Source organism: Ostrinia furnacalis, unplaced genomic scaffold (genome assembly GCF_004193835.3).
Source record: "Ostrinia furnacalis isolate ACB-3 unplaced genomic scaffold, ASM419383v2 OfSCF1744, whole genome shotgun sequence".
Lineage (NCBI taxonomy): Eukaryota > Metazoa > Arthropoda > Insecta > Lepidoptera > Crambidae > Ostrinia > Ostrinia furnacalis.
In genome coordinates, this window is record NW_021131983.1 from 105,298 (window position 1) to 133,162 (window position 27,865).

At 43.8% G+C, this 27,865-nt stretch overlaps 2 protein-coding genes across 2 annotated transcripts in view; one reads left to right on the forward strand and one right to left on the reverse strand.

The window, feature by feature from the left end:
- Positions 1-536: 536 nt before the first annotated feature.
- The window catches only part of SCAR (wiskott-Aldrich syndrome protein family member 3 SCAR), a 37,342-nt gene continuing 10,013 nt past the window's right edge, over positions 537-27,865 (reverse strand). Inside the window, exons 2-12 of the mRNA XM_028305642.1 lie at positions 22,227-22,390; positions 17,947-18,098; positions 17,062-17,330; positions 13,536-13,716; positions 12,728-12,859; positions 11,896-12,049; positions 5,708-5,832; positions 4,227-4,299; positions 3,664-3,685; positions 2,855-2,978; positions 537-917 (exon numbers count right to left, since the gene is read on the reverse strand). Of these exons, the coding sequence (XP_028161443.1) occupies positions 724-917; positions 2,855-2,978; positions 3,664-3,685; positions 4,227-4,299; positions 5,708-5,832; positions 11,896-12,049; positions 12,728-12,859; positions 13,536-13,716; positions 17,062-17,330; positions 17,947-18,098; positions 22,227-22,348 (1,548 nt within the window). The 5' untranslated portion in view covers positions 22,349-22,390 and the 3' untranslated portion in view covers positions 537-723. The remainder of the gene's footprint in view (positions 918-2,854; positions 2,979-3,663; positions 3,686-4,226; positions 4,300-5,707; positions 5,833-11,895; positions 12,050-12,727; positions 12,860-13,535; positions 13,717-17,061; positions 17,331-17,946; positions 18,099-22,226; positions 22,391-27,865) is intronic.
- LOC114353581 (uncharacterized) lies at positions 15,042-17,039 on the forward strand. Its single transcript, XM_028305639.1, has 2 exons — positions 15,042-15,659; positions 15,907-17,039. The coding sequence occupies exons 1-2, from the start codon at positions 15,110-15,112 to the stop codon at positions 16,959-16,961; spliced, it is 1,605 nt and encodes a 534-aa protein (XP_028161440.1). The 5' UTR covers positions 15,042-15,109; the 3' UTR covers positions 16,962-17,039.

The window sequence follows — 27,865 nt, forward strand, 5'->3', positions numbered from 1 at the left end:
GGCGCTCGACCACGGTGGGGGTCTTCTCGACGGGGCTCGGGTTGTCGAGGTCGAAGGTGGCGTCCTTGAAGGGCGTGGCGGGCGGCGGCAGGTCGTCGGAGCCGAGGCGCTCGGCGCGGCGGCCGCGCACGGAGCCGGGCCGGGACATGCGGCCGGCGCTGGCGCTGGCGTCCTCGGCGGCCTTCTCGAACTTCTTGATCTTGTCGCCGACGCCGTTCGACTCCTCGTTGCTCGCGAGCGGCGGCGGCTTTTCCTCCGTCCTCCTCTCGGGTTCGATCCTGGTCGCTTCCGCGCAGTTCTCGCGCGTCGTTTTCTCCGTCGGCTCGGCGGCGACGGGCAACTTTTCAACTTTCGGCGGCTCCTTTTCCACCGACGGTTCCTTCGCGGCGGGCTTCGGGTCGTCGGGCTTCGAGTCCGCCCGGGCCAGGCGGAAGGTCGACACGGGGGGCGAGGTCACGTCGACGGAGTCGGTCCTCGGCGGGAGGACGATCTCCACGCGCTGCGGCTTCGGGGGGGANGGGGGGGCGAGTCGGTAGCGGACGGGGCGGGCGCAAGCTTGTGGGCGGGGTCAGACGCGAGTTTGTGGGCGGGGTCAGACGCGAGTTTGTGGGCGGGGTCAGACGCGAGTTTGTGGGCGGGGTCAGACGCGAGTTTGTGGGCGGGGTCCGGTTTGTGGGCGGGGTCGGGCGCGGCGGGCGGCGGCCGGGCGCGGGCGGGCCGGCGTCACGCGCGGCTCTCGGTCCACTGGTCGGAGTCGTCGGAGTCGGAGTCGGCGCCCGAGGAGGTGTCGGACAGCTCGACGGCGACGCGACGCGCCAGGATGGAGGCGACGTCGTGGAAGGCGGGCGCGCCGCGCAGCGTGTCGTAGCGGCCGGTGTTCTCGTCGCAGCGCTTCTCCACTTTGCGCAGTTTTATGCCTGGGGACAAGACGATAGAATGAAAAATCTATCAAAAGATTAAGGGTGTCATATCGGCTCGATGGTCGACTATGTGAAATGATATTGGAATTTGGAGTGTGATTCAAAATGTGCAACACATTTAGTTTCAAAGAAGTTATTTAGTGCTCCTGAAAAATTACATTGTTTACTCACACGGTGTATAGGAGACTTATCACGTTGCGCTACTGCATACTGCAGGGTTACTCCAAAAAACGTTATCCGAAGTTTCGAATGCTACCATCCTTTGCACCCAAAGCGAAATGCCAGCATGAGCAGTACGGTGACAAAGACCTACGGAAACAGCGTCTCGAAATAGCCCTGCTGACACGTAGACCGCAAGCAAGGGATGACGTTTAATCTCACGCGTCGCTCTTATCGCGTCGCGTCACGCTCGTAGCTCTTATAGCGTCGCGTCGCACTCGTCGCTCGTGACTTAGGAGATCTCGTAAAAGGCAGCTCGACATTTTGTCGCTGATTGAGGACACCGAGCGGGATCACAACTGATAAGACTAGTGATGTACTCACCGTCCCGGATAGCCTTGAGCAGGTCGGAGCGCGGGTCGGGCTGCGGCTCGGCGGGCGGGCGCGGCGGCTTGAGGCTGGAGGCGCCGCGGGCCAGCGCGCCGGGCGACGGCGGCCGCGGCCTGTCCTCGGCCGGCGGCGACGGCTCCTAGAGGCTTAGGACTGATGCGACTGACACAAGAGACTTCTCGTCGCCAAATGGGCATGCTATTTGAGTCATAGTGCTGACGAAGCATTGACGATGTGAAATGGTATTCGAGTGGGAATCTGCGGCTTCGATTGACCCAAATATAAAAATGCAACACCATTTAGTTTCAAAGTTATTTAGCGTTCCTGAAAAAAAAAAAATTTTTACTTACACGGTGTATAGGAGACCGTCACGTCGCGCTATACAGCAGGGTTACTCCGAGAAACATTCGAAGATTCGAATGTTGCCATCCTTCGCACGCAAAGCGAAATGCCAGCATGAGCCCTGCTGACACGTAGACCGCAAGCAAGGGATGACTTTTGATTTCACTCGTTGCTCTTATCGCGTCGCGCTCGTCGCTTTTGTCGCGTTGCGTCGCGCACGTCGCTGAATTAGGAGATCTCGTAGAAGGCAGCTCGACATTTGGCGCTGATTTAGGACACCGAGCGGGATCACAGCTACTGATATTACTACCGAACGGGATCACGGCGACGGCTCCTAGCGGCCGGAGACTAGTGATGCACTCACCGTCGCGTATAGCCTTGAGCAGGTCGGAGCGCGGGTCGGGCTGCGGCTCGGCGGGCGGGCGCGGCGGCTTGAGGCTGGAGGCGCCGCGGGCCAGCGCGCCGGGCGACGGCGGCCGCGGCCTGTCCTCGGCCGGCGGCGACGGCTCCTAGAGGCTTAGGACTGATGCGACTGACACAAGAGACTTCTCGTCGCCAAATGGGCATGCTATTTGAGTCATAGTGCTGACGAAGCATTGACGATGTGAAATGGTATTCGAGTGGGAATCTGCGGCTTCGATTGACCCAAATATAAAAATGCAACACCATTTAGTTTCAAAGTTATTTAGCGTNCGTTGCGCTACTGCATACTGCAGGGTTACTCCAAAAAACGTTATCCGAAGTTTCGAATGCTACCATCCTTTGCACCCAAAGCGAAATGCCAGCATGAGCAGTACGGTGACAAAGACCTACGGAAACAGCGTCTCGAAATAGCCCTGCTGACACGTAGACCGCAAGCAAGGGATGACGTTTAATCTCACGCGTCGCTCTTATCGCGTCGCGTCACGCTCGTAGCTCTTATAGCGTCGCGTCGCACTCGTCGCTCGTGACTTAGGAGATCTCGTAAAAGGCAGCTCGACATTTTGTCGCTGATTGAGGACACCGAGCGGGATCACAACTGATAAGACTAGTGATGTACTCACCGTCCCGGATAGCCTTGAGCAGGTCGGAGCGCGGGTCGGGCTGCGGCTCGGCGGGCGGGCGCGGCGGCTTGAGGCTGGAGGCGCCGCGGGCCAGCGCGCCGGGCGACGGCGGCCGCGGCCTGTCCTCGGCCGGCGGCGACGGCTCCTAGAGGCTTAGGACTGATGCGACTGACACAAGAGACTTCTCGTCGCCAAATGGGCATGCTATTTGAGTCATAGTGCTGACGAAGCATTGACGATGTGAAATGGTATTCGAGTGGGAATCTGCGGCTTCGATTGACCCAAATATAAAAATGCAACACCATTTAGTTTCAAAGTTATTTAGCGTTCCTGAAAAAAAAAAAATTTTTACTTACACGGTGTATAGGAGACCGTCACGTCGCGCTATACAGCAGGGTTACTCCGAGAAACATTCGAAGATTCGAATGTTGCCATCCTTCGCACGCAAAGCGAAATGCCAGCATGAGCCCTGCTGACACGTAGACCGCAAGCAAGGGATGACTTTTGATTTCACTCGTTGCTCTTATCGCGTCGCGCTCGTCGCTTTTGTCGCGTTGCGTCGCGCACGTCGCTGAATTAGGAGATCTCGTAGAAGGCAGCTCGACATTTGGCGCTGATTTAGGACACCGAGCGGGATCACAGCTACTGATATTACTACCGAACGGGATCACGGCGACGGCTCCTAGCGGCCGGAGACTAGTGATGCACTCACCGTCGCGTATAGCCTTGAGCAGGTCGGAGCGCGGGTCGGGCTGCGGCTCGGCGGGCGGGCGCGGCGGCTTGAGGCTGGAGGCGCCGCGGGCCAGCGCGCCGGGCGACGGCGGCCGCGGCCTGTCCTCGGCCGGCGGCGACGGTTCCTAGCGGCTTAGGACTGATGCGACTGACACAAGAGACTTCTCGTCGCCAAATGGGCATGCTATTTGTGTCATAGTGCTGACGAAGCATTGACAATGTGAAATGGTATTCGAGTGGGAATCTGCGGCTTCGATTGACCCAAATATAAAAATGCAACACCATTTAGTTTCAAAGAAGTTATTTAGCGCTCCTGAAAAAAAAATTTTTTTACTTACACGGTGTATAGGAGACCGTCACGTCGCGCTATACAGCAGGGTTACTCCGAGAAACATTCTAAGATTCGAATGTTGCCATCCTTCGCACGCAAAGCGAAATGCCATCATGAGCCCTGCTGACACGTAGACCGCAAGCAAGGGATGACTTTTGATTTCACTCGTTGCTCTTATCGCGTCGCGCTCGTCGCTTTTGTCGCGTTGCGTCGCACTCGTCGCTGACTTAGGAGATCTCGTAAAAGGCAGCTCGACATTTTGTCGCCGATTTAGGACACCNCGGCCTGTCCTCGGCCGGCGGCGGCGACGGCGGCGCCGGCGGCGCGGGCGGCGGCGGCGGCGGCGAGCACGACCCTACTACGTCTTCTGACGACATCATTCCTGCGGAATCAGCGGTAGTGATTTAGTTTTCACTGAAATAGCATGAACTCTCTAAGGAGAACGGACATGATTCATACATTTTTAGACCAAATATAAAGTAGCCAGCCAAAAACAAGTTATTACATTATTATGATAGTACATGACTACCTGAACATTTTTTAATATGAAGTCATTTATCTAAAAAACCTGGTCCGTGAGCACGTAGAATTTTGTCCAATGACCCCAAGCTACCGCACTCGCACACTCACTGCGGGCGCCCGTCGCAATATAATAACGCGCGAGCGATAAGGGTAGGTAGCTTGGGGTCATTGGACAAAATTCTACGTGCTCACGAACCAGGCTTTAGATCTAATATCTGAGTCACTACACAAGTTTAATCCTTAAGTAACATACTTATTTTTGGTTACACATTGAACACCCTGGGGTAAAAAATTACCCCAAACGGAAATTGGAAAGTTTTGTAAATATTTAAAATCAATACAATTTCTGATTTAATTGTATTAGCGGGCTCACTATATTATACCGTTGTTTTAAAGAAAACGTATATCTAGCGTAAAAAAACATTTCAAATAAATCATAACAAAAAACAAAGAATTTTTCATTTGCAACTAATAGTCTCCACAATTGTCTTCTAGAAAAATGTTGGAAAGTTATTATGGCAACCAAAAACTTACACTAATCGGATATCGAATAAATGCTTTGTACACATTTTAAACTCAAAGTTAAATAAAACGAAAATTTCTGGATTTATAAAAAAGCAAAATAAAAAAACTTGTTTTTATAAAATTATGAAAAAAAAAATTTTTATTTTATTTTATTCTTAATGATTATTTTCAAAACACATGAAACACACTGAAATATTACATAATTATCACTTTCGAGCTCTATTTCTATGGCAAATTTATGAATGCTCTGTTCTGAGGGGATGTCTTCAAAGTTCGAAAAGTATCATGTAAATGAAGCTCTATTTATCTTTCTGCATTCTCGAGACAACGTGCTACTTGATCGTCATATAAATATTTATTAATTTTGTTTAAATATTATAAAAACCTGATGATAACATGTCAGGTGATGATAAATTAAAGCATGCGTAGCTAACACCCTGGGGTAAATTTCTACCCCACCTACCTGTAAAAGCCAAACGGATGATTTTTTTTCGTATCCTGCGTTTACGAGCTTAAAGCACACGCTCACATATACAAAACAACTATGTATTTATTATACATTATTTTCCAAACATGTAATTGTTTTAGAAGCAGGTAGCATGAAGACCGCAAGAACGCATCCTCAACCTGTTATTAATGCCACGAGGTACTGAACTACTGAGGGCCCCGGGAAAGTGCTAAACGTTATAACGCGGCAAACAAGTCCGCTTGAAAACAAATTGTAAGGAAATAAAATCACTCACCGATGACAGCATGCATATGATCCAAATGCGCATCTAGCGCGGTGCGGTGTGGGGGCGAAGCTCCATTCATAAGTGGCGGGGGCGAAGCGCCTTCGGGCGGCGGGGGCGGAGGCGGGAGCGTTGATCTGAAACAGAAAAATCAACAATAAGCATAATCTTAAATATTTATTCGCGTAAAATGTGGGCACAATGTTGTAGGACTCGGCCGATACTCCCCAGATTGACCAGACAGTAATAGGCCGGCAATACACGGACAGCTCGAGCAGTCAGGCCCGCCATACACGGACAGCTCGAGCAGTTAGTGATCAACATACACGGACCACTCTTGTAGTCAAGAGTCAACAGCTTGAAGCTGCCAGCGATAACTGCTCGAGCAGTTGGCATTAACTGCTCAACAAACAACAAAAAACAGCGCGCGCCGTGGAATGAAGGTAACTGCGCGAGAGCTGTCGACAGCTCGAGCAGTCAATGTATGGCTGGCGACTGCTTGACCGCACGATGAAAATTCACCGTGCTGTCGACCGCCCGAATCAGTTGCAACTGCTCGAGCGGTTCGTGTATGTGCGTCCATAGAACTCTGCAGTTCGCTGTGCAGTCGCAGCTTTAAGCTGTCGCACAGTAGTTTGATATTAAAAAAAGGTGGACATACGATCGAAAGTCATAATTTCACCGAAACAAAAATTGTTTTGGATAGCATTTTGAATGCTGATCAACATTTGTCATTATGCATTTTTCGATAAAACGAGCCTTTCATGCTTAAAAAAAATATGACAAGAAAATTTGTATGGAGAAAAATCTTTTTTATTTTTTTTCTGGCTACTGTTGCAAACTGTAGCGGTCAAACCTTATGTAGTCGTAAGTACCTATGGTGCCTAACATTACTACATAAATACTTTTTGCGGGCACGCGCGGCCAAGCGAGTAATGGACATGCAAAATTTTAAATATTTTTATTTATTCATTATTGATTTTAATGCACTTAAAGTAATTATTAATAGATAAATATACTAAGTCTAACTTACTACAGCCCCCTATTACCTCATTTCACGCTAAAACCTTTCAAACTAAAACATAAGTTTGTAGGTACCAGGTAGTCTAAGTTGTTTTTATTGTCATTATAATATTCACTACTGGTCTACTGGTTATCGTGTAAGATAGATTAGGTAGATATCTACCCTTTACCTAGGTATATACCTACTTCTTGGCACTTATAATACCGACATACATGATTAAAAAAAGTCTTCAAGCAAGAACCCTTGACTTCAATGGTTATGAAAGATTTTTTAACTTTCTAGAGTAGTCCTGAATAGATCCTTAAATCATTTTGACTGTCATAATCGATTACAGTAGGTAGTGGGTTCAGTAAGGGTTTCAACCCATATAGTAAAAAATAATTTTTTATGGCTCTCCATTCAGTTAGTCAAATAATTCCACCACAAATGGAAATATCCGTAACCCTCTTCTACACATTATTCATCATCCATCATCATTTCAACCATAGAACGTCCACTGCTGAACATAGGCCTCCCCCAATGATTTCCACAATGGCCGCTTGGTGGTGCCCTGCATCCAACACCTTCCTGCTACCTTTATGAGGTCGTCGGTCCACCTTGTGGGTGGACGTCCTACGCTGCGCTTTCCGGTACGTGGCGTCCACTCCAGAACCTTGCTGCCCCATCGGCCATTAGTTCTGCATACTATGTGCCCTGCCCATTGTCACTTTAGCTTGCTAATCCGTTGGGCTATGTCAACGACTTTGGTTCGTTTACGGATCTCCTCCTCATTTCTGATTCGATCTTGTAAAGAAACACCGAGCATAGCCCTCTCCATAGCACGTTGTGCAATTTTGAGCTTATTTAGAAGGCCTATATTGAGAGGCCACGTTTCCGAGCCGTATTGCCACACATTATTGCAGATCCATTATGTACACCTCTACCTATAGTTTTATATGCCAGCTAACGTACACAAAAACTGCTGATACATGGTGCAGATAATGTGATAACATTTTGGTGTACTGCAAATCTGCCTATTGGATTCTTTCGGAAAAAGTAAGTATGTGAGTGACTTTGATTATTTTGAACACTCTGATCAAGATAAGTGAATAGGCTAAAACATCTTTCTTTGATTGTTTTTCGAACGAAGATAATAATTGAAGACATGAATGGAAGAAGGTGATAAATATCGGATTTCAGATTTTTCTCAGTTCGATGATTGGGTAAAAGCTTTATATTTGAGGCTACTTATAAAGGTGTTATTACAAGCTTTTGTACGTTGTCTTTTTAGATGAAGGGAAAGAAACTTACACCTCTTTAAAGGAGCCAAAAAAAAAAAAAATTTTTTTGCAAAAGTGTAAGACTATTCAACAGAAGAACTGGAAATTACAGTTCTATCAAAATTGAAACTATCCCGCTACCTACTGTAATCGATTATGACAGTCAAAATGATTTAAGGATCTATTCAGGACTACTCTAGAAAGTTAAAAAATCGTTCATAACCATTGAAGTCAAGGGTTCTTGCTTGAAGACTTTTTTTAATCATGTATGTCGGTATTATAAGTGCCAAGAAGTAGGTATATACCTAGGTAAAGGGTAGATATCTACCTAATCTATCTTACACGATAACCAGTAGACCAGTAGTGAATATTATAATGACAATAAAAACAACTTAGACTACCTGGTACCTACAAACTTATGTTCTAGTTTGAAAGGTTTTAGCGTGAAATGAGGTAATAGGGGGCTGTAGTAAGTTAGACTAAGTATATTTATCTATTAATAATTACTTTAAGTGCATTAAAATCAATAATGAATAAATAAAAATATTTAAAATTTTGCATGTCCATTACTCGCTTGGCCGCGCGTGCCCGCAAAAAGTATTTATGTAGTAATGTTAGGCACCATAGGTACTTACGACTACATAAGGTTTGACCGCTACAGTTTGCAACAGTAGCCAGAAAAAAAATAAAAAAGATTTTTCTCCATACAAATTTTCTTGTCATATTTTTTTTAAGCATGAAAGGCTCGTTTTATCGAAAAATGCATAATGACAAATGTTGATCAGCATTCAAAATGCTATCCAAAACAATTTTTGTTTCGGTGAAATTATGACTTTCGATCGTATGTCCACCTTTTTTTAATATCAAACTACTGTGTGTCGACCCTGACTGCTTTAAGCGGTCCGTGTATTGCCGGCCTTAGCCGCTTCTGACCAGTGCGGTGAAAGATACTTAGGAATTTAAGCGTTGTTGCGTGGGACATAAAATTCACATTTGCTATGTACGCGACAGCGCAGTTCATCTCCACGAGTAGGCATCGAAAACAAAACACGCGCGGCGGTCACATCGGCATGGCTAATCTGCAAGGAATTCACGAGCGAACAGTGACAGATCACTGAATAGATATAGTGCATTTTGAATCGTTTTTTCGAGTAATAAGAGTGAAATTCGCTTGGAATGGATTTCTCTAAAGCCCGGTCTTGACCACGTATAATTTTGTCCAATGATCCCAAGCTACCCATCCTTATCGCTCGCGCGTAATTATATTACTCAATCAAAATCAAAATCAAAAATATTTATTCAGTTTAGACCACAAGTGGCACTTATGAACGTCAATAGAAAATAATAAAAAAAGAAAAGGTAGCCCTTATGGGGCACTTTACATGTCTCCTTATCTTTTGTTCATACTGTCGCGACTGTGCAACGGGTGCCCGCAGTGAGTGTGCGAGCGAGACAGCAACATAATTACGCGCGAGCGATAAGGATGGGTGGTAGCTTGGGGTCATTGGACAAAATTCTACGTGCTCGTAGACCAGACTATAGTTTGTCAGGGTTCGAAAATATCCGATATTTATTATAAATATCAAAATATCGGATATTTATGATATATATCGGATATATATCAACTTTGATATATATCAATTTTGTATGAAAGCCATACTATTATTTTATTGTATTATTCATGAATACTATTGCATAAGTGTTACATAAACATGTTTTTAATGTTTTTAAAACTTAAGAGAAATAAAGCAAAAACATAAAATTTATTTGAAATACGGCAAATTGAACTAAACAAATAAAAATCTTATGTCAAAAAGTACAAATACAGTAACAAATTTTAAAAGTTGATCCCACTAAAAACATTCTGTAAAAAAACTAGCCAAGTCTCGATGGAGCTGCTTGTTTATCTCTAAAAAGTAATGAAATCTAGACAAAGTCGTGCCAAGTCTATGGTTCCTTACTGCGATTTCTTTATTATTATAGTTAATGTTGTGTGACTTGGCCGTTGAAGGGTACAAAACCAGGTGCTCCATGATACCATTGCATCAATCTGTCGCCAGAACCGCTACCCGGAAAATTGCCACTTGGAAAACGTTGATTCAACAATAACCATATGTATGATTATCTTAATAAAGATTGTTCAACGGCCAAGTCACACAACATTAACTATAATAATAAAGAAATCGCAGTAAGGAACCATAGACTTGGCACGACTTTGTCTAGATTTCATTACTTTTTAGAGATAAACAAGCAGCTCCATCGAGACTTGGCTAGTTTTTTACAGAATGTTTTTGGTGGGATTTCACTTCTTTTTGTAGAAAGTGGCAAAATTATTTAACGTCGTCGTTTTATCGACATTTTTTTACGATATTAAACACAAATAAACTCAACGACCTTTAAAATGGACAACGAATCAGAATTGTTTTAATAACATAACCTTAGCGAACCTTACAATATAATAAACGAAATCAACGAAATGCAAATTACACAACATTCAACTTAATCGACGACTTTCTCTAGAAAGGAAAAAAATCTGGACACCGCTTGCTAGTGCTAGCGCCATCTAGCGGTGAGCGATACAGGCGAACACCACGGTGCCGGAGTAGTATTGATTATGAATGTGGGGTTACTCCAGATCTTCGATTTTCCTAGTTTTTATAGTTTTCCCTTTATGTGGCCATTAAACCCTAACTCTGTACCAAATTTCAGCTCTCTGAGTTAATGGGAAGTACTAGTTCTATTTTGATGATCATCAGTGAGTGAGTGAGTGTCGTAAATGCGAAACTTTGCTTTCGCATAACTTCGGAACTAAATGACCTACAGACTTGAAATTTTGGATTTTAAGTATGTGATTATAGCTTACTAGATGACGAAAATTTCTGCGTTCTGGTCTTATCCAGAGGTTCTCAAATAGGGGCCTGAAAATGCGGCGAAATGGTTCCAGTAAAGGATGGTACGGCAGTGTTTGCTTCGCGCTCGACTTGGCGGGGGCACTGCCGTGCCCCCAGATATATATCATTAAAACCGGCTTGATATATATCGGATATATATCCAATATATATCAAGATATATATCCCTTGATATATATCCTCGAACCCTGTAGTTTGTAAACGAAACGGTGCTCAACTATGAGGCAAGCTAAATTGCACCTTATTGTTGGCGATATCTGAGTAAATACAAATGAGTAGGTCATCTTCATAGAAACGCATCGAGCGCGGTTTGCGTGGATAAGCGGTGAGGTGCGCTGAATTTTGTCAGTGTGTGCGTGCGCGCCGCATACGTGTTGGCGCGCTCACATACAAACCGCGCTCGGGTGTTTCTACGAAGATGACCTACTCATTTGTATTTACTCTGACGACATTGAGTTGAGTAGAGATAATCAGAAATGAGGAGATCCGTAGGAGAACCAGAGTGACTGACATAGCCCGCAGAATCGCTAAAATCAAGTGGCAGTGGGCGGGGCACATAGCTCGAAGAGCTGACGGCCGCTGGGGCAGGAAAGTTCTTGAGTGGCGACCACGAGCTGGAAGACGTAGCGTGGGCAGGCCTCCCACTAGGTGGACCGACGATCTGGTGAAGGTCGCGGGAAGTACCTGGATGCAAGCGGCGCAGGACCGGTCTTTGTGGAAATCCTTGGGGGAGGCCTTTGTCCAGCAGTGGACGTCTTTCCGCTGAAACGACGACGAGAGATGAACAAGCCTGATCCTAGGAGGGGCGCGGGCGGGCGGGGTGACGTCACACACTGCATGCTACCTGGTGGGCGTGGGCGCGGGCGGCTGGTCGGGCGCGGGGAGGGGCGCGGGCGGGCGGGGTGACGTCACACACTGCATGCTACCTGGTGGGCGTGGGCGCGGGCGGCTGGTCGGGCGCGGGGAGGGGCGCGGGCGGGCGGGGTGACGTCACACACTGCATGCTACCTGGTGGGCGTGGGCGCGGGCGGCTGGTCGGGCGCGGGGAGGGGCGCGGGCGGCGCGGGCGGCGGCACGGAGGGGCGCGGGCGGCGCGGGGTGCCGCAGGCGCTGCCGCCGTATATCGGCTCGTTGACCGAACCGTACGGGCTCTCTTCTTGCACTGGAAGTAGTGGTACGTTTGAGCAACATCTTAACTTACATCAGGTGCGATTGCGGTCAACAAATACATGCATTGTCTTGTTATGCATAAAAAAAATCAGAATGATATTGCCTGACTGGCAAAACACAACCGCAACAAGAGCCATTTTATCAAAATGGTAAAATCTTTTACATAAATAAAATTCCATTGCCTCGTGTATCGGCTTAACCGATGTGGCTGATACTTTTTTCAACACAAAATTTTAATACACACATTTTCAAACAATGCATCGAAAATTTAGATGGTATTAGCATGAAAAAAATATTGGGTCAGGAACACAGAAAACTATGGATCGTCAAAGTGATACCCAAAGCCCGAATACTTGAATTTTTATATCACAGCCTCTTGATATTATATTTATCCCTTCCAGTATCAGCAAATTGAGACAGAAAAAGAAATCAATTATACTGCGGTCTCATGCGACCCCTTAAGGTTCCACAGATTTTTAGCATTCTGATGCCCGTTTTCACCGTCAATCCCTAATTTTTAAATGACCCTTATGAAAATAAAATTCATAAAATATAATGTGTTACCATAGGGGTCACTTAAAAATTAAGGTTTGATGGTGAAAACGGGCATTAGTCAGACAGAATACGAAGTACAGATTTGTTCAAGCTAAAATACTACTCAAACACTCACCGTGCCCATTCCCAGTGAGCCTCGGTTGCCTGTTCTGCTGCTTCTCGATTTCGATGGAGTTGGGCCGCGCGGGCTGCGCAGACGGCGGCCGGTTTTGAGGCGTCTTGTAGTTGCCGTCCGGGACGCTTGTGTCTGGGGAATAAAGTTCATTTTGGAGTAAAAAGGATGTTCTGTTTTTATGCGCTAATTAGTATTGTTCCCAGTTTAGTGAGAGTAGATCTTTCGCATCTACATCGGTAAAAGGTCTCCTCCAAGGCTTAGCCTTTGAACCATCGCTCGTATAGAGCTAACGTCAGACCCTTAAAGCGGCTTATTATCTAACAGTTAGGTACTCGTAGCTGTGTGGTTCTGAATAAAATAGGGCCACCCTCATCCTTTCCATAGATGTCTTAAGAGGCAACCAAGGGAGATATATGCGAACATCAGGCCTACCCGTCCCCAAGCCGTCTGGCAAGCGTGGGGACTGTCGGCCCATATCCTCGATTTGGCTCTGATAAATTAGACAGGGTTATTCTCCAGAAATGGAGACTAAATCATCTGATGATAGTGTCAACTGCTTAAATAATTCAAGACCTTCGAGCTATCGCTCTAACTCGAGACTCGCGGCCTAGAGCGGCTAACTGAAGTTGTGGATATGTTAGCTGTGTGGTTCAGAGTAGAATAGGACCCGCTCTCACGTGGGTCCTCCATTTGTCTCTGTAAAAATTACAGAGTTCTCTCTCGTCGTCTCGTCCTTTTGCAGTGGTCATACTAAGAGTCTAAGACCTGATGATGGTGATGATGATGATGATGATGATGATATACGTACAGATATACACAGGGTCCGGCTTGGCGTGGTCGGGCTCGAGCTGCTTGAGTTGCGCAGGCGCCATGATGTGCTCGCCGCGCGTCACCGCCGCCGCCTTCTGCCGCTCGCGGGTCGAATGCGGGGCCCGCACGCGTCTCGTGCCGCGGGAATCCGCGCCGCCGCCGCTGCGTGGCGCGCGCACCTACGAATAATAATACATGATTAAGGGTGGATTCGACCAAAAGATAAATATTAATCTCGGAATAAATCGTCAGTTTTGACATCTTTCCCATACTGAAACTGTCAATGTGCCAGTTATAGAGTTATTCTCGGATAAAAGTTTGGTCGAATCGGGCCTAAAGTCACAGAACAATAATATTATGTACTACATACAGAAAGTTATCTTCGCGAAGGTATTTAAAATAATGTCTACTCAATGACGCCATCTAGCGCAAAACACGCGAATTTTTTCTTCATTCCATAGCGAATATTTTTTTTACAATGGGTGGAGAATACGCCCGCGTACGTCACTCACTACTTGCTCGTGAATGCCCTGTGGACTTTAACTTTCGTTAAAGCCGCGTATCCACTAGAGGCAGGCTTGGGACAAGCGGTTGACCTGAGCGACAAAATGTGGATAGGTCCGCGCGGCGACGAAATATGCCTCTATGCCTCGCAACGTCGCAACGAGTGGTGCCTCAGGTGGAGGCAGCGTCGCCATTTGAGCAGTCGCGGGTCAAGGCGGCCGGTCGACCCGAGGCTGCGAAGATCCGGCTTAACAGGAACTTAAGAGAACTTGCGCAGATGACGCAACTCAGGTGAGAACACTCGCGCGTTTCGAATCGTGATATACCCGTTCACCCGTTTCACCGTCACGTATTCACTCACGTGAATTTTGGCTGGCCCATTCTGCGAGTCCAAGTACCTGGACCGGTGGTCTATGGACACTAGTGCTGCGTCCGGCACGCACGCGAAAGTTGCCATGAATGGACGTAGTGACAAAGGAAAAGAAACGGGATAATATCGATTCCAAACTTTTTGCACGAACGTAACTCGACACGCGACATCTGTACGAAATAGAAAAATGAAACGCGTGTCTACCTGCGCATAAGTAGCGTCATCTGAATATAACTTATGAACAAGTTCTTGTGCTACATTCAGATGGAAAATTGTTAACATGCGTTTTCAAATCGAACAACGAATATTCTAGAATTAACCTAACAACCACTACAGAAACTGCGCTACACTATGTAACCGGCAGGGCGGAGGCGGCTCTTGAGAGTAGGGAGGTTACTGTTGGGACATTTGTCGACATAGAGGGGGCATTTGACCGCACTACCTTCGTCTCTATAGGAGCTGCTGCTTCTGACCACGGGGTACCACTACCTCTATGCCGGTGGATAGACTGTATGCTTAAAGGCAGGATTATTCAATCAGAACTGCAAGGAGAGTGCATGAGTGTAAGGACTGTCAAGGGCTGCCCGCAAGGGGGGGTACTCTCACCCTTGTTATGGAGCCTGGTCGTGGACTCACTACTTGTGAAACTTAACAAAGGACCACTCTACACGGTTGGATATGCAGATGATTTGGTAATTATGGTAAGGGGCAAGTTCCCAACTATTGTGACAGACATCATGCAAAGAGCCCTCAACACACTGGAAGAGTGGTGTGACAAAAACCACCTCTCGGTGAATCCGGGAAAAACGAATGCTATTGCATTTACAAAAATGAGAAATACAACAGGGCTAGGACATCTCTACCTTTATGGTAAACAGATAACCTGGACCAATGAAGTGAAATATCTAGGGGTAATCCTAGATAAGGAACTTACATGGCGTAAACACCAAGATACGGTCATAGCTAAGGCTATGAGAGTGCTGGGAATGTGTCGTGGTGCATACGGGAAGACATGGGGACTTAGTCCCAGAGTGATGAGGTGGATCTATATAACTATGGTGAGACCAATAATACTTTATGGCAGCATTGTCTGGTGGCCTAGAATTAGGTTACAGACGTGCAGAACGGCACTGGGCAAATTGCAAAGAACTGCATGCCTAGCAATAACGAGTGCGTTTAGAACTACGCCAACTGCAGCATTGGAGATTATTCTGGGATTGCCCCCACTGCACTTGGCGCTAGAAGTAGATGCAAGGAAGGCGCTGCACAGACTGAAGGGGGCGGGACTTTGGAGTACATCCAAACCTTGCACCAAGCACACAAGGATGGGGAGCGATCCTCAATTAGATGCAATAATGGACATGGGTTGTGATACAATGCAGCCTAGGTACATGTTTAGCAAGGATTTCAAAGTGTCTATACCAACAAGGGAAGACTGGAAAAGAGGACTAAAACGTCAACAAGACAGCCTGATCTGGTATACTGATAGAAGTAGATGCAAGGAAGGCGCTGCACAGACTGAAGGGGGCGGGACTTTGGAGTACATCCAAACCTTGCACCAAGCACACAAGGATGGGGAGCGATCCTCAATTAGATGCAATAATGGACATGGGTTGTGATACAATGCAGCCTAGGTACATGTTTAGCAAGGATTTCAAAGTGTCTATACCAACAAGGGAAGACTGGAAAAGAGGACTAAAACGTCAACAAGACAGCCTGATCTGGTATACTGACGGCTCCAAGATGAACTCAGGAACAGGAGCGGGCGTCTACTCCAAACAATCTGAGCACAGTGAAAGCTTAGGGAGGTTTGCAACAGTGTTTCAAGCTGAAACCTATGCTATAATCATGTGCGCAGTAAGGAATATAGAACAGGCGCATAAAAAGCGTGACATTTACATATTAAGTGACAGTCAGGCAGCACTCAAAGCCATTGCCTCAGTGAGGGTTGGATCCAGACTCGTTCTGGAGGCAATCTTGGCACTGAATAAACTTGGAAGGCACAACAGGGTGACCCTCATGTGGGTACCTGGACATACTGGAATCGAAGGCAATGAGAGAGCCGACAGTCTAGCGAGACAAGGGTCAGAGGCGGCACCTATTGGGCCAGAGCCGATAGTGCCCTTATCTATGAGCACTTTACACATGGCCATGAGGCAATATATATCCAGGAAGCACAGAGCTGAATGGGAAAGCTCCAACGGTATGAGCCACTCCAAACTATTCCTAGTTGGAAACACAAGATCATGGGAAAAGCTCATACTCAATGGAAACAGAAGGCAAACCCGAGTGATCACGGGTGCGCTGACAGGACACTACACTACAAACCACATGCTCCACAAAATGGGCCTAACTACGGATGACAGCTGTCGAGCATGTGGAGAACATGCGGAGTCCATGAAACACCTACTGTGCGAATGTGACGCGCTAGCTAGAACTAGAATGGGTCTCCTGGGGTCGGCTTATCCGACACCAGAAGAATATAGGTCCTTCTCACCCAAGCTCCTGATCCACTATATGGATAGGATCTTTGCGGATGAGGGGGGATAAAGGTATAGGGAAGCACAAAAGATCCCAATGGGTCGACGTGCACTGCGCTCATGCGCGGCCCTAAATAAGATAAGATAAGATAACAACCACTACAACATACCTTCTTCCCCCTATCGTGCTGGATCCTCTCAGTGTCTTGCAGCATCTCCCTACGCCACAGCTCGAAGAAGTAGTCGGGATCCGTGTAAAACTTCCTCGCGTCCCGTCCGTCGTCCCGGAATTCGTTTAGCCTCTCCAACGGAGGCGGACGATCGCATCGCGCATATGTCGCCAACATGGCCGACGGCATAGAGTTGCGCGAGAATAGTTGCTGCTGGAACGCCCGCGAGGAACGGAACGCCTTGCGCATTTGAATGTCTTGGAGGGACACTGAAAAAAAAAGTTAATTATTAACACAGTCTTTTGTTTTTGGTTGATTTTTATAAACATTTTCAGCACTGTCTTTTGTTAGTCCTGTGCTTTACAAAGTCAGGTCTTTAGGTGTTCAGGTGATAGGTAGAATACCTAATCATCTCTAACTACACATAGGATGTAATGAATGAGTGTGAAAGTAAATTAAATTAACCTTTGATAAACTTTAGGTTGAAATAATAATTATGTTTAGTCAAACTTAACAAAGGTATTGGGTGTGAAGAGGAAATGAAATAAGGAAATAACACAATCGTACTGATTCAGCCAAATCAAATCATAACAACAAATATTCCCACTTCCTGCCGCGTTTAACGCGCTCAAATCTGGGAGCAAAATATGAATCCCAAGTTTTGGTTAAAAATAGTAGTAGAACCAAGCCACTAAATTCTTTTGAAATATACACAACGGAATTTTATTTGTCATCTACTGTTTCCCACCACAGATCACACCCAAACTAAAACGTATTTGAGATGACCGTTTTCGAAAAAATCCCACCAGGAATGGAAACAAATTGAGACCCACATAGTTCATAGACCAAAGTTCATCTACTGACTATAAAATAAATAATAAGTACCTTCTTCGACCCCAGAGTCCAACTGCGTGACCTTGATAGCGAGCCGGTCTATCCTGGCCTGCAGCACGTTCGTCCTTTCAGCCAGGTTCGTAGCCTCTCGCGTCAGCTCGCCGAACATATCCTCTGCATGCTTGGACAGGGAAGACAGTTGCCTGGAATCAGAGAGTCAATGTCATTCAAGGTCATATATTTATATCTGATTTCTTGTACCCATAATACAAGCTTTGCATAGTTTGAGATCATTATTCATTCATCATCATCATTTCAACCATAGGATGTCCACTGCTGAACATAGGCCTCCCTCAATGATTTCTAGATTGCCTGAATAGTAGCGGCATGCAGCGCCTTCCTGCTACCTTATAAGGTCGCCTGTCCATCTTGTGGTCAACCCATAAGCCAGTTTTAAACACATGATGGTAAACATTTAAACCAATGTGTGTTACCAGTGATGACTTATGGTTCGGAAACGTGGCCTCTCACTATAGGCCTTATACAGAAGCTCAAAGTTGCACAGCGTGCTATGGAGAGGGCTATGCTCGGTGTTTCGTTACGAGATCGAATCAGAAATGAGGAGATCCGTAAACGAACTAAAGTCGCTGACATAGCCCGGCGGATTAGCAAGTTGATGGCAATGGGCAGGGCACATAGTACGCAGAACTGACGGCTGATGGGGCAGCAAGGTACTGGAGTGGAGGCCGCGTACCGGAAAACGCAGCGTGGGACGTCCACCCACAAGGTGGACCGACGACATCATAAAGGTAGCAGGAAAGCGCTGGACGCAGGCCGCTACCAACCGGGTAACATGGAAAGCATTGGGGGAGGCCTATGTTCAGCAGTGGACGTCCTATGGCTGAGATGATGATGATGATGATGATGATGAAACGTTTAAAGCATCATTCAATTTCTACAAGAGAGTTGAGTGTAACAGTGACATAAAACAAGTAAAAACGTTTGTATCTGCAGTCTGATTTGAGAATGAGGATCAGTACTGTTGTAGAAAATTCTATAAAACTAGTATCTACGTTAATCTTTAAGACATAAGAAAGATATATCTTTTTGAATTATCCAAATCGGACCATTACTTACGAAGATATTAAGTAATAAACATAGGCCGTTTTTGCCGCTAAAAGTCAACGTACGCAGGGCCGCGTGACGTCACTATATCCGAATCGAGCGCAGCCGGCGTACTATTGGGATGGAAAATATTTTTTTCCAGCTAAACTATCAGTTTTAGAAAAAAACTTTTAATAACATTTATTCATCAAAATAAAGTAACCTATCGACCAGTAATTTTTAAAAATAAAAATTGTGAAAAATAAGTATCGCTATGTCCAAAAACCACATTTTCATAGGATTCGATGCAATGCGGAGACGCGGTTGGGGTGAGTGTAACTTAATGATTGTTTGTATTGAACATAATAATACATAATATGATGCTAATACCCAGTTTCTGGCCTGGGGGGGGGGTCAAGTCATACCCAGTTTCTGGCCTGGGGGGGCGGGGGGGTATGTAATACCCAGCTTCTGGCCGAGGGGGAGTCATACCCAGCTTATGCTTATGGGCTGGGGGGAGGGGCTAGCCTTACCCAGCTTCTGGCCTGGGGGGAGGGAGGGGTCAAGTCATACCCAGTTTCTGGCATTTCTGGCATGGGGGGGTGTCATACCCAGCTTCTGGCCGAAGGGGAGTCATATCCAGCTTATGCTTATGGTCTGGGGGAGGGGCAAGCCTTACCCAGATTCTGGCCTGGGGGGGGGAGGGGTCAAGTCATACCCAGTTTCGGGCCAGGGGGAGGGGGTGGTAAATCATACCCAACTTCTGGCCGAGGGGGAAGTCATGCCCAGCTTATGACCTGGGGAGAGGAGGGGGGCGGGGGAGTCATACCCAGCTTCTAGGCTAAGATTAAATAGATTTCCAGGAGGGAGCAGCTGTCCTTTCCTGCAGCAGCTGGCCCGCCCATGGGAACGGCGAATAGATAGGTAGGTACGTAGGTTTAACTCAGAAAAACTAAATAACAGGTAGGTATTGCGTGTACATCGAAATGATCTTCATAGCAATGTCTTGTAGCCTAGGCAGAGTGTATCTGCCTCAGCTATACCTTATTGTTAGAAGTAAATAAATTAATACTTATACATTTTTATATTTTACTTGGAAGAAGATATGACTCTAACAACACTTATGAACACTTTAATTGAGTAAATCGCCAAATATACCACACCGCGGAGACCCCAATCGCGTCTCTGCGTTCCATTGAATCGTATGAGCGTATGGGTTTTTTGCGTTATTTTTCACAATTTCTATTTTAAAAATTACCTATCGATAGCTTACTTTATTCTGATGAATAAATGTCATTACAAGTTTTTCTCTAAAACTGATAGTTTGACTAGAAAAAAATATTTTCTATCCACGCAGTACGCCGGCAGCGTTCGGATCGGATATAGTGACGTCATCGTCCCCTCGCCGGGCGGTCAGTGAACTTTTTTAGTAACTTGGCCATAACTTCGTCAATTTTTGTCGTAGAACAAAAATTTTTGAACTGTGTATTAAGGATTTCTTAGCCCTATAAATCTGCATTCACAGCTAAAAATCGAAATGATCCTCATTGAGTGTGGGCCCCACACTGTGGGGGAACACTGAGCAATGTTAGAGCCAGTTATAATTGTGTTTTGATCCATCTAAGACATCAAGGTGAGATTGAGGTTAAACACAGACTGTAAGACCTAGTACATTCAAAATTGATTCTAACTTAAGACTTGTTTTGATGGACTTGTCAATTAAAAACTACTGTTTTTGGAAAAAAGACTGGAAACTTGTACAGCAGCTAGATTATATTGTGCAATAAAATAATCAAAAAACTCCATAAGTGCACAATTAGGTACTAATTGTGCACTTATGGAATCATTGTATGCTTCAATGCATAAATCATTATTATAATTAAATCCTTCATTAATAAATCCAAAAACTTTCTAGTAATAATTTTATCTTTTTAAATGATTTTAATGGTTGCGATTCAATAATGATTTTCATTAAGTTTTATTTGTTTTTTTTTCTATTTCTGATAATAATTACATGTCCAGCTAAACTTCCGTAAGTTACGTGAAGGTGTAAACATGTACCTACTAATGATTTATTAATAATGGATTTAATTTATAATAAATTTTCTGTTATACAATATTTCATATAAGACTGCCACATAAACAAAATGATATTATTACCTACCTACTTTAATTTGCTGTGAAAATGTAAATCTGTGTTCGTAACTAGTTGATTTTAATGAAGTATAATGAACAACATGAATATCATTAGCACATTTATGTATACTTAAGTAGGTACATAAGTTTTGTAACCTCATTTCCCAAAGTTTTCTAAAAACCCCAGTGAGTTGTGGAACAAAATAAAAACTGATTGGCTGCTTGTTTGTGCCAAAGAATTGTTGAATTGTTTATGTAAAGGAATCAGGACAATAATATTATGGATACAATTATTAATGAATAAATCCGCTGTCTCATAACTCACGAGATTATCAGGGCATTTACTGGGTCACCTCGAAGCTGGGGAAGCGATAAAATTGGTACACTTATCTCGGCATCGCGATGCTTGAGCGAACCGCACGCGGCTATACACTATTGTTTTTGCTCAGTGCCACTAGCTCGCTCTATATGCGCCGAACATAGAAGATGTTCTTTAATGCCTTCTCGTATGATTGTGTTGATGACAGATAAGATTTCCTTGTTTAGTCTGATATCCGCTGGAATGAGCCACAACGTTCATTTTGACAATTAACCTGACATTGCTGTTCGGGGATGTCCCCACACTATTTTAGCTGCTGCCCTTATCGCCCCATTCAGTAATTTAGCCTTCACTGCAGGAGGACGACTCAGATTTACCGACAGCAAATGGAGGATTTATTCAACACTCCCCACGCTGGCCAGACGGCCTGATGTTCGCATATTGATCCCTTAGCCCGCCTTACGACATCCAAGAGTCGGAGTGGTCCTATTCTACTAGTCTGCTGGAGTGTTAACGAGGGTTCTATAGTGACGAGCTCGAGCTCACAAAGTACTGGTTTATGATTGCTCCAGGCGAAATGGATGGACCTCAATCACTGGTACAACAGCTGCTACTTCTAGATGACAAGTACCTGACAGTGTTAGCGAGTGTCCCATTAGTGACGGCCTCGAGCTCGGACGGGACGGGCAGCCTTTCGGGGACTTTGCCCAGGGACACGTGGATGATCTCCACATTACTCTCCTATTATGTTTAATGCAGCAATGGCAAGTACCTGACAGTGTTAGCGAGTGTCCCATTAGTGACGGCCTCGAGCTCGGACGGGACGGGCAGCCTTTCGGGGACGTTGCCCCGGGACACGTGGACGGGCTCCACGCAGCGCTTGGGCAGCGGCATGGCTGCGCGCGCGCTGACACCGCGGCTACCTCTCTCGCATTACTGCAATAGAAAAGCGACATTAACTTTTACTTGCGCGACTGAAACTCGATCAACCAAACAGCGAGTTCGAACACCTTCGTTACCCAATTAGAAATATTATTTCCAATTTGAACTAAAACTGTCTGCTCATGACATCTAAATTACTTTTATTATCAAGCAGCAGTCAGTAACATAAATAAACATAACGGTATGATGATTTATTGACAGTACAATGAAAACAAACAATAGTTTACTCGTGATAGTAAACATTTTCATGCGGTTCAATACAGTGCCAATACAGAATGTGTGTGTTTTAATTCCGTTAACTGAAACATTTGCGAGCTATAATAACATATCATCACTAATATAGACTTGCTCAGTTCGAAGCAGCAACTTGCAAGGAAACTTTTACTTTCTTCACCTGTTTTAAAGGCTCATGGGTAAACCAATACGCATGATTGCAATCCCTACACCCGGGCGATTCTTTCCGCGTTTTCGCCGCGTTCCGTCACTCGTTCCTAGTACGTAATTACAATTAACAGCGAATTAGCCTGCCCGTTCGCCGTGACGACGCCATGCGTGAATACACTGGAAGTAAGAATTGGGTTTTCGTTCCGTTATCTGCCATTCCGTTGATAACGATTATAATTTTAGCGCACCCAAACTGTTGTGTTGATTATACGCCCGCAACGACTTAGTACATGTTAACTCTGTTATGTTTGAGTCACAGAATATAATGTACTCATTACTTTGGATTGATACACTAATATTTTCGAACTTTTCTTGTCATCTTACATGACCAATATGACCATGTCTAATTATTTTATTCTAATTTCGATTGTAATGAAGCAAATTATGAGGTTTTTGATTATATCACACACAAAAAATATTTTTGTGGTATTCTCAACAATTTTAAATAACAATTTAACTTTGTACAAGGAAAAACAATTGTTTTGTACGCGGCGTAATTAATGACTCAATACTGTCAATCAATGGCAATGTTAAAATACTTTAAAATTCTTTGTTATTTTCACAAAAGTTAGAAATCGGCGTTAATTATTTTTTAAAGTCCGACAAAAACAGGCACACACTAATAATTAGAATGCGATTCCAATTGATTTGCTAGCACATGGTTATTATTAGTGTGTCACATTTTAGAATAGAATAGCCCAAATAGCTCGTATCGCTTTCAAGCTTCACTACTCATTGTCCACCTCATAAAATGATGATCAGTCAATTAATTCCATCTTGGCATGCGCAAGGCCTATTGGCGACTAAAGTCACACAGTGCCTATTCCTATTAAAGTAAGGTTTAATTTTCAAACGCATTAAAGAGCTGGTTATAAATGCCTTATGCCCATTGTTTTAAAGATGAATAGTGATGTAAGAACAATATGGCACAGGCGGAATGACATTAACCCACTTGTTACTAGCGTTTGATATACGGATCAACATAAAAATTAAATTATTATAAACAATGAGGGTGGATTCTGATAACATTGTTTATGTTAAACGATTGCTGTGGGGTCCCTTTGTCCATCAGAAGTGTTCTGTTCTCCATTGGGTGCCACATTTCACTTGTAAGCGTTTTGTTGTTTTCGTAAATTTTTCGATGACTTTTTCAAGGTGAATACAAACATGATAAGTATTTATTCTAAAGTATTTATTGCCGAAATATGAAAGTTTGTAGCCCACTTTTTGTAAATCGATAACACAATTATAAACATTTTTATAGTAACTGTTACTAATTCAACGTTAAACTTAGTGATCCGTATAAGGAACGCTAGTAATATGAACTGCGGTACATTGTTGTTTTAGCGCCTGCCTTCGAGGCCCTTTCCTTGAAATGAAATCATTGAAGAACTGGAGAAAAATGAAGATGAGTGTATCCATAACTCAATCACAATTTTCCCGCCGGAAAATCCGGAAAATTGTAATGGTGACTTAACCAAAGAGAACTCTGGTGATAAAAATAAAGTGTCAATAGATTTGCCTGGATTACAAATGAGAGCCCAGTAGAAATCACTAGAGAATTCTTCATCCAGTGATGATGAAGAAGACTGCTTCCCGTTAGCTTAGATAGCCAATTATGCCCTAGACAGGGTCAGTCATGTTTAAAGATATGAAGAAATTATTGCTGGTAAATGAGATGATTTAGTGTGGTTACAGTTGCTTTAAATGCATTGAAAATTGCGCCAACTGTCAAAACCAAGAGATTTTCTCCGCCACATAAACAGAGTAGAAATATTTTAACATCTCAAATTCAGTGACAACACACAGTTTTTATGAAACTCACGCTTTGCTACAAATGCAATGTTTTTTGCAAGAAATAATATAATTATTACCCTTTATCCCAAAAAATGTTTAGGGCATAATATACAGTTCACACTACTGGAATTAAATTTGAAAAATAATAAATTTAACTCTAATTTGTTTTTTATTAATGAATATTCCATATTTTATGCAAATACTTTAATAACTTACGCAAGTCGCAAAGAGTATGTATTATCTCTAAGTTCATACAAGTGGCCGTACATATTACTAGCGTTCCGTATATCAAACACCATTTTCCAGCGTTTCCGTAAGACCAATATTTTTTTTGTATTTTTCCTGTTGCCTTGATGCATTAAACAGCCGATATATGCAAAATCACAGGAATCGTAAGAAAAAAGGGATATCCGTAACAACTGGGTTAAGCGAATGGCACAGGTTATAATGTCAGTGGCGCGCCATTCTATCGGCCGTGACAAATCAAAACACGGTAATTGAACAGATCTGTTGGGCAATAACTTAGGCTGAGTGGCACCACCTTATTTTAACCGTAACAATAACAATAACCTGTGCTTTTTGTATGGAGTTTGACAGAAATCTGACGTTTGTCAAAGTTAAAGTAAGACGGTGCAACCCAGCCTTAGGCTGCAGCTAACTGTACGTAACAGCTGGGTGTAGCAAATCAAACGACTTTATTCTAGACTTGCATGCGCTTTTGATTTGTAAGAATTCGCGAACAGTTAAGTATTGTTTCTCAGTACGGATTGGTAGAGTTAAATCGCAAAGTGATTGTTACTTCTCACGTCATCCTTTCAAGGATATTATTTTCAAAGTACAGCTCTTAGTATTGTCACAGTATTACTACGTAGTACTTATTATTAGTCTGTGGTATTACATAAAGGAGTACAAAATTATTAGTAGAAGTTTAATATTTATCAACGCGTCTCCGAATAAGAAAGCGACTTCCTCACATACTCGACTGAAAGGCTGCATTTGCATGCGAAAGGCGTTCCCCATAGTATACAACTAAACAATAATTGACATCACCGGCATACGTAAGCGCACTTACGTCATTTATCTAGTTGTTTGAACTTCACGACCTTTAACAAATTCCATCGGGAGTTATGTACCTACTTACTTAATTAACGATTAACACCGCGAGACAATTAAAATATTAAAATTAGTCAATGTTAGGAAATGTACAATTTGACAATATATCTATCGTCTGGCTGTTCTAGTGTAACGGACATGCGATCTAATTAGGTTTAATTAATTAGATCAACACTAGATGAGACAAACTATCACGGACTTAATTTTCAATTGTGTCTGAACATTCCTAATATTAATATAATTTATAATATTAATCTAACATCTTCTAGTTTCCTAGGCAATGAAACCATCTAGGTACATTGAGCAGAGCTATTTTCAGAGCATGACGTCCAAACCAGCGCGTCCTGCTTCTGATAAGATTATCCTGACAATATGCTAAACGTTGCGATTTGATAGCTCGCGAGGAAACTCATTTTAAATTAAAAACAGAAATAGTCTATCATTAGGCACATAATAAGCATTATCCTTGTTACACAAGTTTGTAGTAGTTGGTATACTTGGTAATTTAGTGTTTTTATGAAAAACTTGCAAAAGAAGAGTCTAGCGTAGGTAGAGTGTGAAGAAAAAGGTAGAAATTCTCAAATTGATTGTATTTTTAAGAATAAGTTTGGCACATTGACAGTTTCAGTATGGTAAATCTGTCAAAATGACATTCTTCAGATAAAAGATAACTGACGCTTGAAAAATCAGCCCTTAGCCCTTTTTAAATGGGACTACGGGAGCCAAAGAAAGCAGACAGTGTGGCGTCAACGAGACACGTCGTCATGTGTGGGTGGCAACAAATTGACACTTCCGTCGAGTTAATGCAATCGAACGGTCGTGCACGCGGAAACCCCTGTACGTACGTGTACCTACTGACTGGCGTATTAATATCATAACAAAATAATAACAATGCCGAAAATGTTTACACCTGCAGAAAAAGAGCCAATAAGAACGACAAGCGTACTTCGGAATTTGACACCACCAATCAATTGACGTACTTTTATGAACAGTCAAAACGAAACTCCCCCATACATTTTACAAGCCAAAGACGTCACTATTTGACTAACTTTTTCAACTACTACAAAGCAACCAAAAATACTTATTTACAGTAGATTTTAAGACCAGAATGAAGTGAGATTTTAAAAAGTTGTGCTTTAGAATTATCGGTGAATGGTGTCAGATACCCAATTAGCATTCTTACCAAATAAACAGGAAATGAAAAGTCAGATACTTTTATACGTCATTATTTATCGTATTCAGTTTTTTATAAACACGAAATAGAAATGTTTCATGAATAAAAATAATGATACAATGACACGATGAAATGATTTCACATTATTAAGGCCGGCAAGTCTAGTAGCAGTTTTTCCGGATTACAGCACGTCAAGCTAAGCTCTATAACTACATAAGAGGAATCTTATGTAGTTGTAATAAAACTTTTCAGCAATAAAATAATGTTTGTTGACTGTATATTTCTGAAACAACATGCACAACTATTTGCTTTTCAAAATATTAATTACTCTTGATTCGAGTACTCGAGTGTTGTTAATTAGAGTCGCCTGCTGAAGCTGAAGGTATCTAATAGATAAAGAAGACCTTTTAATAGCCCGGCACATTGAATTTAAATTCACAACGGCTCTACATAGCGCCAGCTTAGGTAGACGATCCATCCATCAGTAGTGGTCTAAAGAGGCTGATGATGATGATCATTGCAATCTGAATTGGGATCAATATCCAACCTTTATCAACATCAACAACGCTGCTAGTCCAAAAAACACTGCAAGCAAGATTTAAGATAATCACGTGAACGTTGTACATTCACAAAAACTTGAATTAGCGTAATTGAAAGCCGTTGTAACATGTAGTGGGCAGTGATTAACAGTTTAACGCGCCGAAGAGCGGCAGCACACGCGAGAGATATCTGCTGCAAGCATGCGATGCGACTACGCATTGTCACTGCAATGGCGCAGTTACACTACGCGGGAAATTGCGGGAAAATCGAACAGAAGCGCCGAAGACGCACACCTAAGTATGGGCAACGCACGGCGACACTAACTGAAATATGTGTTTACACTACATGTCTTGAGCAATTTTCAGCATAGTGTATAGATGACCCATGCTGAACTGTCCCAC